At 48.6% G+C, this 15,206-nt stretch overlaps 1 protein-coding gene across 1 annotated transcript in view; it reads right to left on the bottom strand.

Annotated features, from left to right (window-relative positions):
• The window catches only part of MAPK1 (mitogen-activated protein kinase 1), a 69,428-nt gene that overhangs the window by 17,007 nt on the left and 37,215 nt on the right, over positions 1-15,206 (bottom strand). Inside the window, exons 2-4 of the mRNA XM_074356484.1 lie at positions 12,390-12,572; positions 10,591-10,780; positions 2,741-2,857 (exon numbers count right to left, since the gene is read on the bottom strand). Of these exons, the coding sequence (XP_074212585.1) occupies positions 2,741-2,857; positions 10,591-10,780; positions 12,390-12,572 (490 nt within the window). The remainder of the gene's footprint in view (positions 1-2,740; positions 2,858-10,590; positions 10,781-12,389; positions 12,573-15,206) is intronic.

Raw genomic sequence — 15,206 nt, 5'->3', positions numbered from 1 at the left:
AGGGGTCCTGGAGTTGGACCCAGCAGCCCCGCAAGGGGGTCCAGAGCCCCGCGTGACCTCCCGCTCAGGATCTGAGAGGTGATGCTCCTTTTCAAGCCACTACCGTGATTCTGTTTTCCTCTCCACATGTGTGCAGGGGGCATTCCTAGAGGCTACCCGGCGTGGCTCGGTATCACACAGGAAGTGTGTCAACAGTCAGGATCCGCGCAACACAATGAACCAGTATTTTCCATACGCTCGGCCTTACAAAATCACGCCTGGGTCTAAGTGTCAGGTAGAGCAATGGGTTTCAGTAAAACAGGGCAAAGGGTTCACTGACATTGCTTCAGACTCCACAGTCCAATTAACCCCTTGCTGCTAGATTCTGTGTGGCACCAAAGAGCCACAGGCAGCTGCAACACTACCCACAGTCCCTTTTCCAATGACGCGTGAAGACCTTTCCTCAATAACTTAAACCAAAATGACATGTGTCAGACTGAGTGCAGAACCAGCTGAGACTAGCAATTTTCAGATTAAGACAGTCAATGAAGAGATCTGCAAAATGAAAACATCAGTCTTCTCACTAAAATGTTTTTGTTGTGGAAAACAGTTTAAAATGAGGAATAGCTACTTTAACATTTGTTTTAAAATAAGTTAATTTTTAAAATTAATCAACAATATATGTAGAAAATCACATTTTGCAAATCTTAATACAATAACCGTCGGAGGCACTGGGGAGTCAGGCTGCAGAAACAGAAACTTCACTCATGTGGCTTCCAAGAATCCGCGGGTTTGTGCCAGCAAAGTGTGGCCTAAAGCCCCTCAGGAGGAGAAACCCGTCCCAAGAACTCAGAATGCGAACCATTCCACAAAGCAACACACCCACACTTGGCAAAGCAGCCAGCATGAAGACAGGAAGGGTGGAAGGACCGTCCCAGAAGAGCATGGGGCCTGAAACCAGATCAGATCACAGACTGAAAGCAAAGCACAAACAGGAGTAGAGGACTTTACTGGGGGGGGGGGGGGTGCACGACTGAGCCGTCACTGAACGAACGCTGGCCATCTTCGGTGCATGCACCAGGGCGCTGCGGCCGAGGGGAAAGCACCCCCACCCCCTTTAAGGAGGATCAGGACACTCCCAGTGTTAGTCTAGGAGCAGTGCTAGTTTATGTTGGTAGAATGTCAGAGGGTCTGACACAAGGCAGGGGGCGGAAGTACTTTAGTAGTGACTTGAGAACCTAGGGGAACACTGGAGCTCACTGCACACTCAGTTCTCCCACAGGACTGAAAATGCTCTAGTCAACAGAAAACCCTGACTGCCTTACTGGAAGCAGCATTCTCAGGCTAGACAGGCTGCAAATAGAAAAGGACTCAGATTCAGTTTTCAGCAGAGGCCACCCTCCTGGCTGCGTCCCTGGAGGAGGACGAGAAGTGAAGACAGGAGCACTGAGTCAGGACAGAGGCCTGCGGGAGCACGAGGCCACCAGGATGCAGAGCAAGGACACCAGGATGCAGAGCGCGCCCACGGCTCCCTCCAGCGGGCCAGATGGCCAGTCGGCAGGCAGAACCAGGTGAGTGGCTTATTCGTCATACGGACTAGAAGGCAATCCATACAGCAGTTTTCTCTTTGAAATACCTGTTTCACTAAATCCTTGTTTACAATGGGATTTATTTTAATGGGATTTTACTTTTATTGCTAAAATGAACAAATGTATGATTCCAAGAAAAATGAACTGCTTTAAAGGAATTCCATGTCCTCACAGCAGCCATCCGGCGTTCACCCCCAGCCCTCTTGCTCATAAAGGACGGAGGAAGGGAGTACCTGTTCCCTTCCTCCGCCCCCACCAGACTCCCAGGATGCTTTCTGGCTCCTACATCTCAACACGAGGGCCAATGTCTATTTGTACAACTTTCTTCATGTATCTTAATGTTCCATTATGCTAGATGGAAGTTCGAGAATCTCAACCCTGAGATACTGGATACAGGAAGTATGTCAGGCCCCCTGAACTCTCAAATCTGACACCTTATTCAAATGCTATCTGCAGATGACGTGTTACAAACACACATCTCCACGGCAGCCCGCAACGTTCACCACCTTGCTCACAAACCTAACAAAGACTCCATACTTCACTTTTTCTGGCTTTTATAAATTTTTCAATCATTTCTCAGGACCAGACACAGACTGGTTAAAAGAGGGTGCCTGTGACCTAGACGCACGTCACGTGGAAGCAGGACCAGCTCACAATTCTGAGAACTGTAATAGTTCTTGTTTTTCCACACCTATGTTTTCCTCAAATCACGGTCTAATTTGGCTAAAGAAGCATTCTTCATCATCAGATAAACCTGACCTTCACAGCAAAGCTCTGTCTGCCCTTCCAGGAACGCAGGCTATCGGACGACCCCACACAAACCCAGCCCGCCCCGGCAGCGACAGCCCAGGAGTGATGGCTGCCCCGGGCAAGACTTCAGAAGAGCTGACCGAGGGGTTGGACATGGAGCATGCATTGTCACAGCCACCAGACAGGCACCTCCTTCAGTTCCACAACAGGTCAGCATTACCCCAGCTGAGGCGGAAAGGCCAAAACCCAGGGCCCAGAAGTTCAGCACTGAACAGCAAACTAAGACGGTGCTCTGGCTCTGACCAGACTGGCCAAGCCCCAGCCTGGCTGCAAACAGGCTGCCTGAGAGGGAGGCTCACTGCAACCCACATCCAAAGTGCTTCTGCCTCCTGGTTTTCTGTTTATGCAAACTTGGTCCTTACCTTGGAATTTAACATAATTTCCGGAGCCCGGTACCAGCGCGTGGCTACGTACTCCGTCAGGAACCCTGTGTGGTCATGGTCCGGATCCGCAACACGGGCCAAACCAAAGTCACAGATCTGAGAGAGAAAAAAACGGACACTTTCTTAGAGAGTCTAAGTAGTCTAACATCAAGCATCGTAAACATGGAGAAAACCACAGCAACAATGACAGTGAGGACCTGCCGCCTTACGATGTGGCAGGCGCGTGGCTAGAAATCTACAGACTCACTCTCATCCTCACAACCCTCCAAACACTATCTGCTTATCCCACAGCAGTCAGGCTTAGGTTAACTGATGAAACCATTCTACATAGAAATAAAGTCACCAAAACCAGCCCCTCCTGCCGCGTTCTTAGGGAGGTCACGGCCAGGATCGGCCCCTCAGCCTGCACACACTCTCCTTCTCTGACTTCATTTCCTGCCAGCTCGCTGCCCTCAGGGTCCTCCTGCTTCCTCCGTGTAGTCAGACCCACTCCTGAAGCTTCAGTAGATGCTTCACATATAGAAGATGAATTTTTAAAAAAAAAAAATACAGCTTCTAATTCTCCTGACTCACAAAAGTACCTGCTGGCCTTTCACCTGGCCCTCATCCTCCGAGATGCTGGTGATATTCCAGGCTCCACTACATACAAAACGTTAACTACAGGGGTGGTGAGAGGGGTGGGTATAGCTCAGTGGTAGAGCGTGAGCTTAGCATGCACAAGGTCCTGGGTTCAATCCCCACTGCCTCCATTAAAATTAATTAATTAATTAAAGCCTACTTACCTCCCACCAAAAAAAAAAAAGTAACGACAGCACATTTAGCCCCATCCAACTGCAGGATACCTACTCCTTGGCCCCTGGGGAACTAGCCCGAAAAAGAGACAAGTTAACAAAGATAGGCCAGAATACAGTATTAGGCAGCCTGGAAGACTGAGATGACTTTGGAGGTGATAAGGGTCTGAGCTCAGGCCATAAAAGCAGAGACAAGGAGGAACTGACGGGCCTGAGATATTTTTAAGATCTTCGTGGACATCAGCCCATATTGTATGTTTAGATATCCCATATTGTATGTTTCCATAATTCAGAAAGGCTCTGAAAGCACCCAAGCACCTCACCCCGTCTCCCTCCAGCCGCAGACGTGGGCACCACGCTGAACCTCTGACCCCACCAGCCCCACCGCCCGCTTCAGCTGCTGCATTCAAGAGGCAGCATGTGTCTGTGTTGCACAACTTCCGTCTCTTGACGTCCTGTCACTGCATTTTCAAAAGGAGCAAACACCACATCTGCCTCCCTGGGCACTCACCCCAAGGCCACTCTCGACACGCACTCCGACAGAGCTGCCTGGAAGGCAGTCTCAGGCCACAGGCCCTCCGTCTACACCACCCAGCACAGGTGCTGCCCCGCCTATCCAAGCCCACCTGCCAGCGGGCACCATCGCAGCCTCGACAGTCTCCGGCTGTCAGAGGACCTGGGGAACGTCTGGGCAGAAGCCTTTCAGAGGGATCACGGCAGCTCTAACTTCAGCCTGACTGATTGCAACAGACCTGCACCTGATTTGTGTCTTTGAAGCCTTTTCCACCAGCCCCTGTGGGGCACAATGGAGGAAGGCTTCTCTGTGCTCATGCAGGAGCGCGGGGTCCATGAGCAGCATGACCCCCATGAGCACAATTTCCAGCTCAGGAAGCAACGAAGGGTGGATTTCTTCGTCCCACCCAGGGGGAGGCCTTGGAGCCATCCAGACATTGCTCGGCAGGCTGCACAACCACCAATTCACATCAACTTGGTGTGGCTTCAACCTTCAATGTGCCTGTGACCCACAGTTTCTCTTTTTTCAGGGCTAACACTTCATCCTCTGATCCAGGCTCAATCGGAGCCCAACAGTCTGCCTCCTGCTGTGTAAATGGTCACACGCAGCCACGCAGACTCGCGCACTCAGAGAAGAGTCACCGTGCCCGCTACGCTCAGCATCACGCAGCTTGCACAGGTCTGGACTTGGAACACAGCTTTTGTGGGTCACCAGAAGCACAGAACAAATCCCAGATTTAAAAAAACCCAGAATATAGGAAATTCACAGACCAGTGAGGCCAAGTATTGAGGCTGATGCCTGCAACACTCCTCTGGGAGCGTGGACGTGGACAGAAGCTGCTCCTTGAGGCTTGATGAGATCCATGTCTATAAAGACAGGGGTAAGTGGTGTGAATGACTGTGAACACAGCTGTACTTTCTAAAGAGGGCCACTCCAGTATAAATAAGCTTTACCGACACTCTTCTTATAAGCTCTGTGGTTGAACCTGTATCGAGAGGGCAGGATCTATCTTCCCTCCTCCTGAATCTGAGCAAAGCTCTGTAACGATCTGAACACAACAAAGAGGAAGTGATGCCATGTGACTTCTGAGGCTGCATCCTAACCTGTAACATGGCCTCCACCTGGCACTGTCTCTACTGCGGTACTTGGAACCGTCTGCCCAGGTAGTGAGGATGCCTGGGCCACAGGGGCTACACGTGGCTGTCCCTGGTCTCGACTGCCAGGTGTATGAGAGATGACTTTGCATCCTCTAGCTGAGGCCTGTATGTGGGAGCAGAGACCAGTCACCGCCGGCCACTGCACCCCGACTGAATTCCTGCCCTGCAGAAACTGTGGGCTGAAACACGATTTCTGTTCCAGGCCTCAAAATTCTGAGATGACGTTACAGAGCAAGAACCTGCTAACACGTGGTACTGGAGAGTGCTTGTGACGGACAGACACTTTCTGAGGAGGACCCATTTGAAATGACACTGGAACACTGAAGCGACGCCAGCCATCGGAAGGGCTCGGGACAGCCAGAGCAACGCCCCAGACAGACTAGTGGGGCGGGTGTGCAGGGTGCACTGGCTCCTGAATTGGCTGTTTCTACATTTCAACTGCTGGTGCCTGTAGCTTGTCTGAAACTAGCTTTTACTCGCCTGCAATCTAATTCCTCCGCTAAATTCCTAAGTTTAATTTCTAAAATGTAAGTCATCTTCCTGGTTCAAAAATCTTTTAACCAATCCCTTCGGCCCACTAACTAAAAGCCCAAGTTCTTTAAGCGAAGACCACTCGCACACAGCCGCCAAACCGTCCTCCTGCACTCAGCTCTCCCACCATCACCTTTACCCTCCCCGACTATGCAGCGCCCTCTCAGTGAGCCCCTGCCCTAAACACTCACCATGAGAATTACCTCTTCTGAGGAGCTTCCCCGGGATCAAAACCAGCCCCAAGAATTGCTCACTCTTCTGAACGCCCCTAACACTTTGTTAGACGTACACACCCGCAATCCATGACAGTTACCTGTGCAGAGGCCCAGGGCCCCGGCTGCAATGTAAGTCCCTAGACAAATGCAACCCTCACTCACTTTTTATTCCTAAATGTCCTGTACATAGTGGGCTCTCAAAATTTGGTGAGTAAATGCCTTGTTTTAGATGTCTGCAGGTGGCACAACAACCAGGGTGGGTGAACCAGCAGAGGCTCTAGCACTGACCATCTTGCACGACACCTGAACTACTGGTAATCCCTTAAAAATAAACACCAGGGTGCACAGCACCACCAAGGGTGAAATCTTATACTAACACTTAACACTGTTAATAAAACTGCACTGTTCAAAGTGGCAATATGAAGAAGGAAAAGTTAGAACCCAGAATCAGTGGCACAGCTCCACTAGGAAGACTGACCTGCATGCACGGGCATGCCGCAGTGCCGTGACTTCAGGGCGGGGACTCAGTGTGCAGCTGCTCTTCCTCGTCTGGAGGCCAGCAGATGGGTCATGCAGCCCAAGGCGGCTGTGGGGCTGGGGGGGGGGGGGTGTCCAGATGTGAGGGAAGAGGGAGGTCACATGGGGCAGCAGCAGCGCTGGGGCAGGGGGTGGTCTGAGCAGGGTGAGCAGAGGACCCTCGATTATCCTGCACAAATCAATTCCTTCACTGGAGGCTGCAAAATAGTGATTTTTCTAATTTTATTATCCCTTCTGCATTTATTAGCTGGCATTTATTTTAAGGACGAGCCCTCGTTTACCAATAGGGGCTATATGCTCACCCTGATGCCCAGATCTTAGTGAAAACACAGGGAAAGTGTTTAATCCTTTCTTTAGTTACCAATTTTCAGAACAGTGACGTGGTATAAGGGGATCATGTTTTGGTAGCAGGCGTAGAAAACACAGGCTCTCAAAAATGGTTACAATTTAAAAAAAAACAAAGAGGGAGATGCAGGTTTAGACCTCTAACAGATCTCACAACTCCACTCACTGTCATCAATGGAAAGCTCACGTGATTTTTTTAAAAAGTTCCCTTAACACAACACTGAAAGCTAACAGGACATTAACCAAAAAACTGCCAGGGTACAAAATTAGAAAGTAATACTGTTCAGCGCAATTCCACATGAAGGAAGGCAGACGAGCAGGATATGGTACAAGAAATAATAAATGATCTATTGCATTTTACCTGGCTACTTTTGGGGCTGTGTAAACTCAAAATCTCATAAAACAAAAGCCCCAAAGACATTTCATTTTGTACCTTTCAAAGTCCTCCTCCCCAGGCACCCCCCAGAACCACGTGCTGTGATCCCAGGCTTCCCGATTCCTCCTGGGATTTCTGTGGGCAAGGACCACTGGCGACCACACTCCCCAGCTACGTCGCTAAACAGATGCCAGGAGACTCTCCAAATCAGGCCTGTGACCCTTGTCCTCTCCATGCCTGGAGAGGCCCACGTCTGCTGGGTCTCAGGGCTCCAGATAACAAGTAAAAGCACATGTGCAGAAGCCAGAAAGCCGCGGACTGCTGCTGGCCTTGCCTGCTACCAGAGTCACAGGTCTGACATTGAGAAGAGCTCATGTGCTGAGGGCTCAAGAGTAGGAAATACTTAAGAAACAATGAAGCCAACAGAAAAAGGAAGAAACGGCATAATTACCTACACGAAAATTCAAAAAGACCCAAATAATAAGTCAGCAAGGTCACAGGCTGCAAACTTTGAGGCACAGGGCCCATGGGTTGGCATCACACTCACCCCAGATCTGAGGGTATGACCAACAGGTGTGCAGTGACCCCGCCGTGCACGTGGAAGACTCCCCTCCCCGGGTACTCCCTCCACCCTCACACATGCACCCGACCTGCTGTCGGACACACCCCGCCCATCTCTGGAAGGAAACTCTCCTGAGTATTTATTATGCCCACGTGGATGACGCACGCCCCACGTGGACATTTTTTAACGTGGGTGAACCACACTGCTGTAAATATCTAAAACACCTTATTGTGTTTGAGTGTGTGTTACATTGGGTTTTGAAAACAATGCCTGGATTGTGCAGATGGCCAACAACACACGTCTATCATTGTGGGTGAACACTGGTGAGCAGTGAATATATTGGTGGGGAAAGACAACTCCACCGACAGTGAAGACACCACAGAAAAAGCAGTCTGGTCTGTTTTTCTTCTTCTTCAGGATGAGTATTTTTCAAACAAAATTTAAGAGTTGACTTTCCCCAGAAGTATTACATACTTAAAATACTGACTGAGAATGTTTCTCCAAAAACAAACAAAAGCAATCTATCCCAACAGGGCTGTGATAAGAAATGCAAAGAAAAAAGCATGAGGAGACATACATATTCACTGTAACTCTTCCAGAAAATCGTAAGAGCCAGTGAGGTGTGGCCATCCGTCCCTAGGAGCAGCCTCGTCCCTCCACTGCCGGCCTGGCTGTGGTCTGCAAGGGCCCAGGGGAGAGGACCTGGCACAGCCCTGTAGGGGCACACGACACCAACTCAGGAGGGCCCCAAGGGGTGACAGAGTCCACCCAAACCAAAGCTGACGCAGGAAGCTGTCCACCACAAAACCTCACGGCATGTCTGCCACCCTGTTTTAAACACCCAACGATAGGATAGGCTGACCACCTGATCACAGAACCCACTGCCTTTCTCAGGCAGCTCCAGAAGGTTCCATAATCTACACGCCAGAGACTCCCTATTACCCAAAGCCATAGCCACACACAGCAGGCCTCGGTGTGTGTGTACCAGTCTCTTCTTCCTTTCATTTCTGTTGTTCCTTCTGCCTACAATACCCTGTGTCCAATGCAGACACTTGCCCACTGAAAGCCTCAGCATCCTCAGAGGGGCAGCCTGGTGACAGCCCCAGCCTCCTTCAGATCTGCACACTGTTCCACTCAGTACCTCAGTCACAGCAGACATCAGTACACTTGTCCACTGCTCACCAGACTTCTGACCTATCCACTCTCAGATTCCAGGAACACCTGTCTCCACTGCTAGGTACACCTCATGGGCTTCTCACAGGAATGTCTGTTGAACTGAAGTTCACTAAACAGTCATTGCTATATATCTGTACGTACTTTCCAAACAGTCTAACTGAGACATAATTCTCACACCACATGATTCACTCATTTAAAGTGTACAAGTCAATGCTTTTCAGTATTTCAGGAACACCTTCATGACAGGAAGAAACTCCGAGCCCGCTGGCAGCCCCTCCCATTCCTCCCCAGTCCCACGTACCCATGGCGCCCACCAGTCGACTTGTCTGAGACCTGCCTGTGTGTGCAGGCAGATCTCTGCAGACTTGTCTGTCCTACACACGTGGTCTTTGACAACAGGCCTCTGCCACTGGCGTGCACTGTCTGCAGGGCTCAGCAGGCTGGGCGGGCGGCCCGCAGCACGGTGCTCCGGGGCCCCAGCCCTCTCACTCCACCTTCCACCCGGCTCTACCGTCTCTTTCTCCATCGGCACCTGGATGGCTGAAATGCCTCCACTCCAGGGCCAATATGCTCCCGTGAGGATCTGTGGGCTAGTTTGTGTGTGGAAGCTGGTTCTCATCTCACTTAGGTGCACACCTGGGGGCGGATCCCTGCCAACACTCAGCATCGGACACTCTGATTACGCCACTCTGGTGTGTGTGAAGCAGCAGCTCACGTGGTGCTGATTCCTACCTCCCTACTGACTGATGATGGCATTTGCTGGCCATTTGTCTATCTTTTTCAGATCCTTGGTCTTTTCAGCTCCTTTGCTCATTTTAAACTGGGATGTCATCTTTTAGTTGTTGAGTTGTATTAATACATATTCTAGATTAAGTCTCTTATCAGAGATATGATTTATAAAAACTTCTCTCACTCTGTGGGTTGATAGAGCTGGCATTAGCCTGTAGGCTCCGCTGGGAAGCACTGTCGTCTTACCAGTGTTACGTCCTCCCGTCCATGAACTCGGGGCAGAGCGTTGTTCACTTATCTAGGTCTCCTGAAATTCACGCGTATTCTTACAGGACTGAGTCCATACCCCTCACACCTCAGAAACCTGTAGCTCTCCCTCCTTATTTAGCTCTGCCACCTACTAAAACAGAAATATACAGAAATGCTGCCCATTTTCAAGAGAGCACTGAGGGCTCCACAAAGGATCTAGGGTTTCCTTGTTTTTTGGGAATGCATTACTCAGGTATTGAAATCACTGAAGTTAAGTTTTCTGCTGTTTTCTGAGTGCTTTTTGTATAAAATTTATTGAAGAAAAAGGTGACCCATGAAATGGATGACCTTGCAACGTACACATAATGCACACAATCCTATTCATAAATACAAATACTGAAAACATGTGTATATCAGAGCACAGAGAACTCTGGGAAGATACACCGATTTGTTATAGCAGTCACCTCCAGAGAGGACGGAGCAACAGGATAGAGAGGAGGACTAGCATTCTTTACTTGGTTTTTTTTTTGGCCAAAAATGTTTTCATGTATTTCTGGTGTAATTTTAAATATAGAAAACAATAAACATAAATACGCCCCGTAAAACAAGTTTTTCCAACACACATCACCCTAGGAGTATACGCTGACCTTGAGATCGCAGGTGGTGTTGAGCAGCAGGTTGGAAGGCTTGAGGTCACGGTGCAGCACATTAGCTGAATGGATATATTTAAGCCCTCTGAGGATCTGGTAGAGAAAATAGCAGATATGGTCGTTGCTGAGGTGCTGTGTCTTCAAGAGCTTGTAGAGATCTGTCTCCATGAGGTCCTGTACTATGTATCTGTTTGGAAAGGTCAAGGTGATGCAACAAAATAACTGGTTACACTTAGCAAAGCACTGAACACAAAATGACCCCAAATGGTCCATTATTACGTCCTGAGGCCCAAGAGGGAAATGAGGGACTGACGAGAAGGTGGTCTCCCTCGGTGGTCACTGACTCCTTTTCAGGTCCTGTGGGACAGCAGGCATTACGCCTGCCTGCCCGTTGTGCGCCGCTGGCCTCGGTGAGACCTGAGAAGGGCTGAAAGGGGCTTGGAGCCTCCTGTTCTCCCAGCTGTCCGCCAGCAACAAACGCCCCCAGGGATGTGCTGGTAAGGGCTGGGAGAGGACGGCCAGCAGCAGGCACCCTCTCTGGCCCTGCAATACCATATACCGTCCCCGTCCCGTCCTTGTCCCGTCCTTCTCTGCAGAAATCAACCATAATACTTAGAAACACAGGCCAAGAACATAGCGCTACTAAATTCAACTCTCACCTACCGAGGCTTGACTCTAATGAACACTAAGGGCCGACACACGTGAGGCCACGACGATGTGCCGAGGATGGCTGCGCTGGCTCTGCTGCTCCTGCCTCCTCGCCCATCCGTGAAGCCAAGATCCAGAATTTCAGCCACGGCTAACTTCGTTCTTATGGAAATTAAATGATAAAAGCCTCTAGCTTCTAACATCACCACAACGCCATTTCATCGGCAGTGCTCTCGCGTGTCCTTTAGTCACTTCTGTGTAAGAACTAAACACCTTGGACTCACGCGGGATGAGACACAGAATGGGGCTCAAAGGAAACACGACTGGAAAACGCGTCATCTGAAAGACACTTGATTTTCAAGGCAAAAGGTAAAGCAGGACAACAGGTGGCAGGAGGAGACATTTCACCAACAACATCGCAGCTTAGTAACAGCTGTTTAAAAACGGAAAGGGCTGCTTAGAGACAGTGGTTGCCGGTCGGTGCAGATGAGGGATGCAAAGGGGGTGACCTGGCAGGAGCACCGCGCTAGCCAGACCATGGCCGCCCTCCAGCAGGACCTCCTCTGCATTCTTAATGCTTCTATCCTTCCAACAGTCTTCACCAGAGAGTGTCCTCTGGACCTGCTCAGGCCCACTTTCTAACTGTTGGTTGTAGGTAACGACCTAACCTCAGAGCTGAGCTGGCCTTGAAGAGCCCAAAGGCCGGCACCTCCATCTTAAAGATAAAGAAACTGAGACCCAGAGGTACAATGACACTCAGGCCAGGAGCGTCTGGATCTGACCAGTGCTACCCGAGGCGCCCTCCTGCCTCTGCTGCTCGCTCCTTTCCTCCATCATGAAAACCATGCAGTGAATGGAAAATACATGACTGCAAGTGGTGTTAACCAAAATGTTCCGTAACTGCACTTTTTAAAGGAAATCTTTACAAAAACTGACAGTGAAGATACTGAATTTGCCAGAAAGATACTAAAAACAGTTACTGACAACTGATAAAATGCATCAGAGAAAGATGGAAATGGTGCAGGCATTACAGCAGACGGCAAGGAGAGTCCAATTTCCCCTTAAATGTGCTTCTTCGCTCTCCCTCCACCCTGGTGAGTGCTGGACCCACCCAGTCACACCACCGAACCCGCTGCTCAAAAGGATACACATCCTTCATCTGCTCGATGGTTGGTGCTCGAATGATGTCATTGATCCCGATGATGTTCTCGTGTCTGAAGCGCAGCAGGATTTTGATCTCCCGCAGGGTTCTCTGGCAGTAGGTCTGGTGCTCAAAAGGACTGATTTTCTTGATAGCGACTCGGACTTTGTTGACATTATCATAGGCAGAGCTAAAAAAAAAAAAAAAAAAAAAAAGAGGTGGGGGGAACAGCGTTAAAAACCGTTCTCAGACACCCTGGCAGAGGGTTAAATGTTTATCAGCACCCGAGGGAATATTTGCTCCGTACACATGAAGGCGGCAGGAGTATTACTCACAGCGGGGGCCCTCGGCAAGGCCGCACAGCCGACTCTCAAACCTAACAGGCCAGCTGGGATCTGTGCGGGCGCCTTGTCATAACCCGGGAATACAGGAGTGTGCGCCGCCACATTCCCCCACTGCTTTCAACAGAAACTGCAGTCTGGTGAGAGCCATCATTTCTGCCTCCAAAACAACTTTCTTCTGTTGAATCCGATTTCAGTGACTCAGCAGCAACGTCAACTGACCATCACCCACATCTTCATCCCTAAGAAAATGGACCCGAGAGGGCAACAAGGATGTGTAACGCAGCACAGGGAACTGTAGCCATCATCCTGTCCTAACTTTTCATGGAGCATCATCTGTAAAAACACTAAGTCATGAAGCTGTACACCTGAAACGAATACAGTACTGTGAGTCAACTATACTTCAATTTAAAAAGGGGGGGGGGGGCTAATAGGACGCATTGACTGCCTGCATCAACTGTGTCTTTACCTGAAGAATGACATGACTTTCTCCCCCCCCCCCAATAAATTTAATCAAGATGTCTGGGTAGTCTTGTAACAAAACCTTCGAAGTCTTGTTCAAAAAATACCTTCACAGCCATAATAGTTCCTTCCAAGCTGTCCTCAAGGTCTGACTTAATAGAATTCCAAGCAGAAGCAATAGTAATTGTATGTTCAATTTTATGATGAATTTTAACCTGGAATAGTATTACTATCTCTACAATCAATATTCTACTGAATCTTTTCTATAAGAGCTTTTCATATGAATAAATACCAACACCTGGCCCACTGACGGAGCAGTGAAAGAACACTGGTAGGCAGTACACAGTACTTCTTGCCTCCTCAGGATAAGTGCCAGAAACAAGAGGCAGTAAGAGAAGTCTGTGCCTCTACAATGATATCCGTCAGTCCACTTACTCTGAGAATTCCTGACGTCTCCGCCTGTCTCCATCCCAAGGCACACTGTAGGAGTGACCTTGTCTTACTCGGCTCCCACTCTCCACAACACCAGGCACCCCAATATTTTGAAGTGAAGTCTATTTCCTTAAATAAAAGATTCACTACCCAAATCTTATTTTGCTTCGATTTGCTGCATAAATGCCTAAACCACTGACTGTCAAGTAGACGGGCAAAGGCATACGGCATTCAAGCAAACTTTTCAATGTTGGGAATGAATAATTTTAGAAATTAAAACATTTTTGGTAATTCAAACCATAGAGCATGAGTTCAAAAAAAGAGAACATAAGTTAAAATAGTTATAAAATATGGGTTTAAATTCAACATTGTCCATATCTAGTTATGCTGAAGCACGGTCGTCCGACGTGACCACAGATCTGCCTCTGGGGACAGAAGTGCTGGAGAGGGCAGCTCCGGCCAGTGCGCCTGCCCACAGCGTCAACGCTCTGTAAGGGAGCAAGTACCCAACTGAGCCCTTTAGGTGAGAGCCAAGAGAGCATCCCCACAGGTCCCGCTGGGAAAGAGGGGGCCCATCCAGGGCGCTGGGTCAGCTCCTGTCTGCTCTCGGCTTTGCTGCCTCTGCAGCTGACCCAGATGCCCGGGAACTGAGCAGAGCTTGCCCGCAGCACCATGACTCCACATCTGCCCACTCCTCCTTGGATTCTTCAGTTTCACTTTATATACCTCATTTTATTGTTCTGATACTCAGCACATACATTTCACTGGTCTTACCTTTTACCAAGGGCTTTCTGGTGTCTCAATAGCTTTTACTTTAAAACCACTTTGGTATTACCAACCCTGGCTGTTTTCTTTTAAGACTTTAATCTTCGCTTTTTAAAAATGTATTTACTCTTTTAGAACAACACCCTTTACTCGGCACCGGTGATGCGACACATGCAGCACTAGGTCCCACAACCATCACCACATGCAGCTTCTGCTGTGGCCATGTCCCCCTGTAAGCATGTGGGCTGCAATCTGGGGTCTCAGTCCGGTCTGTGACCACACTGCCTCCGCAGGAGCTCAACCTAGATATTCACTTTTTCTTTTTAACTGGTAAACTTTTCAAAAACAAAAATTCAAGGTTAAATAAACTGCTCATGGTTAAGAATATGAAGAGAAGTAAAACCAAAACTAAAGAATCTCTTTTATAAGCACAAGCTTGAAAATCAACAAAAAACTAGTAAATACAATTTGACAACACATAATTCATTATGTCCAAGTATTATTTAATCTTAGGAATCCAAGAATGGTTCAATTAAAAGAATTAAAAATAAGACATCATGTTGAGTACGCACTTTTCTCCAAAGAAGAACCACATGTGGCCAAAAAGCACTTGAAAAGTTGCTCAAAAATCACTAATCATTAGAGAAATAAAAATTAAAACCACAACCAGACATCAGAATTAACACTATCAAAAAAACAAAAAATAACTAGTGCTGGAGAAGGTATAGAGAAACTGGAACCTTTATGCACTGTTGGAACTATAAAGTGGTGGAGCCACTATGGAAAACAGTATGGAAGTACATCAAAAATTAAACATACAATTA

The sequence above is a fragment of the Camelus bactrianus genome, chromosome 32 (assembly GCF_048773025.1).
Source record: "Camelus bactrianus isolate YW-2024 breed Bactrian camel chromosome 32, ASM4877302v1, whole genome shotgun sequence".
Lineage (NCBI taxonomy): Eukaryota > Metazoa > Chordata > Mammalia > Artiodactyla > Camelidae > Camelus > Camelus bactrianus.
This window is presented reverse-complemented; position numbering and strand designations above follow the sequence as displayed.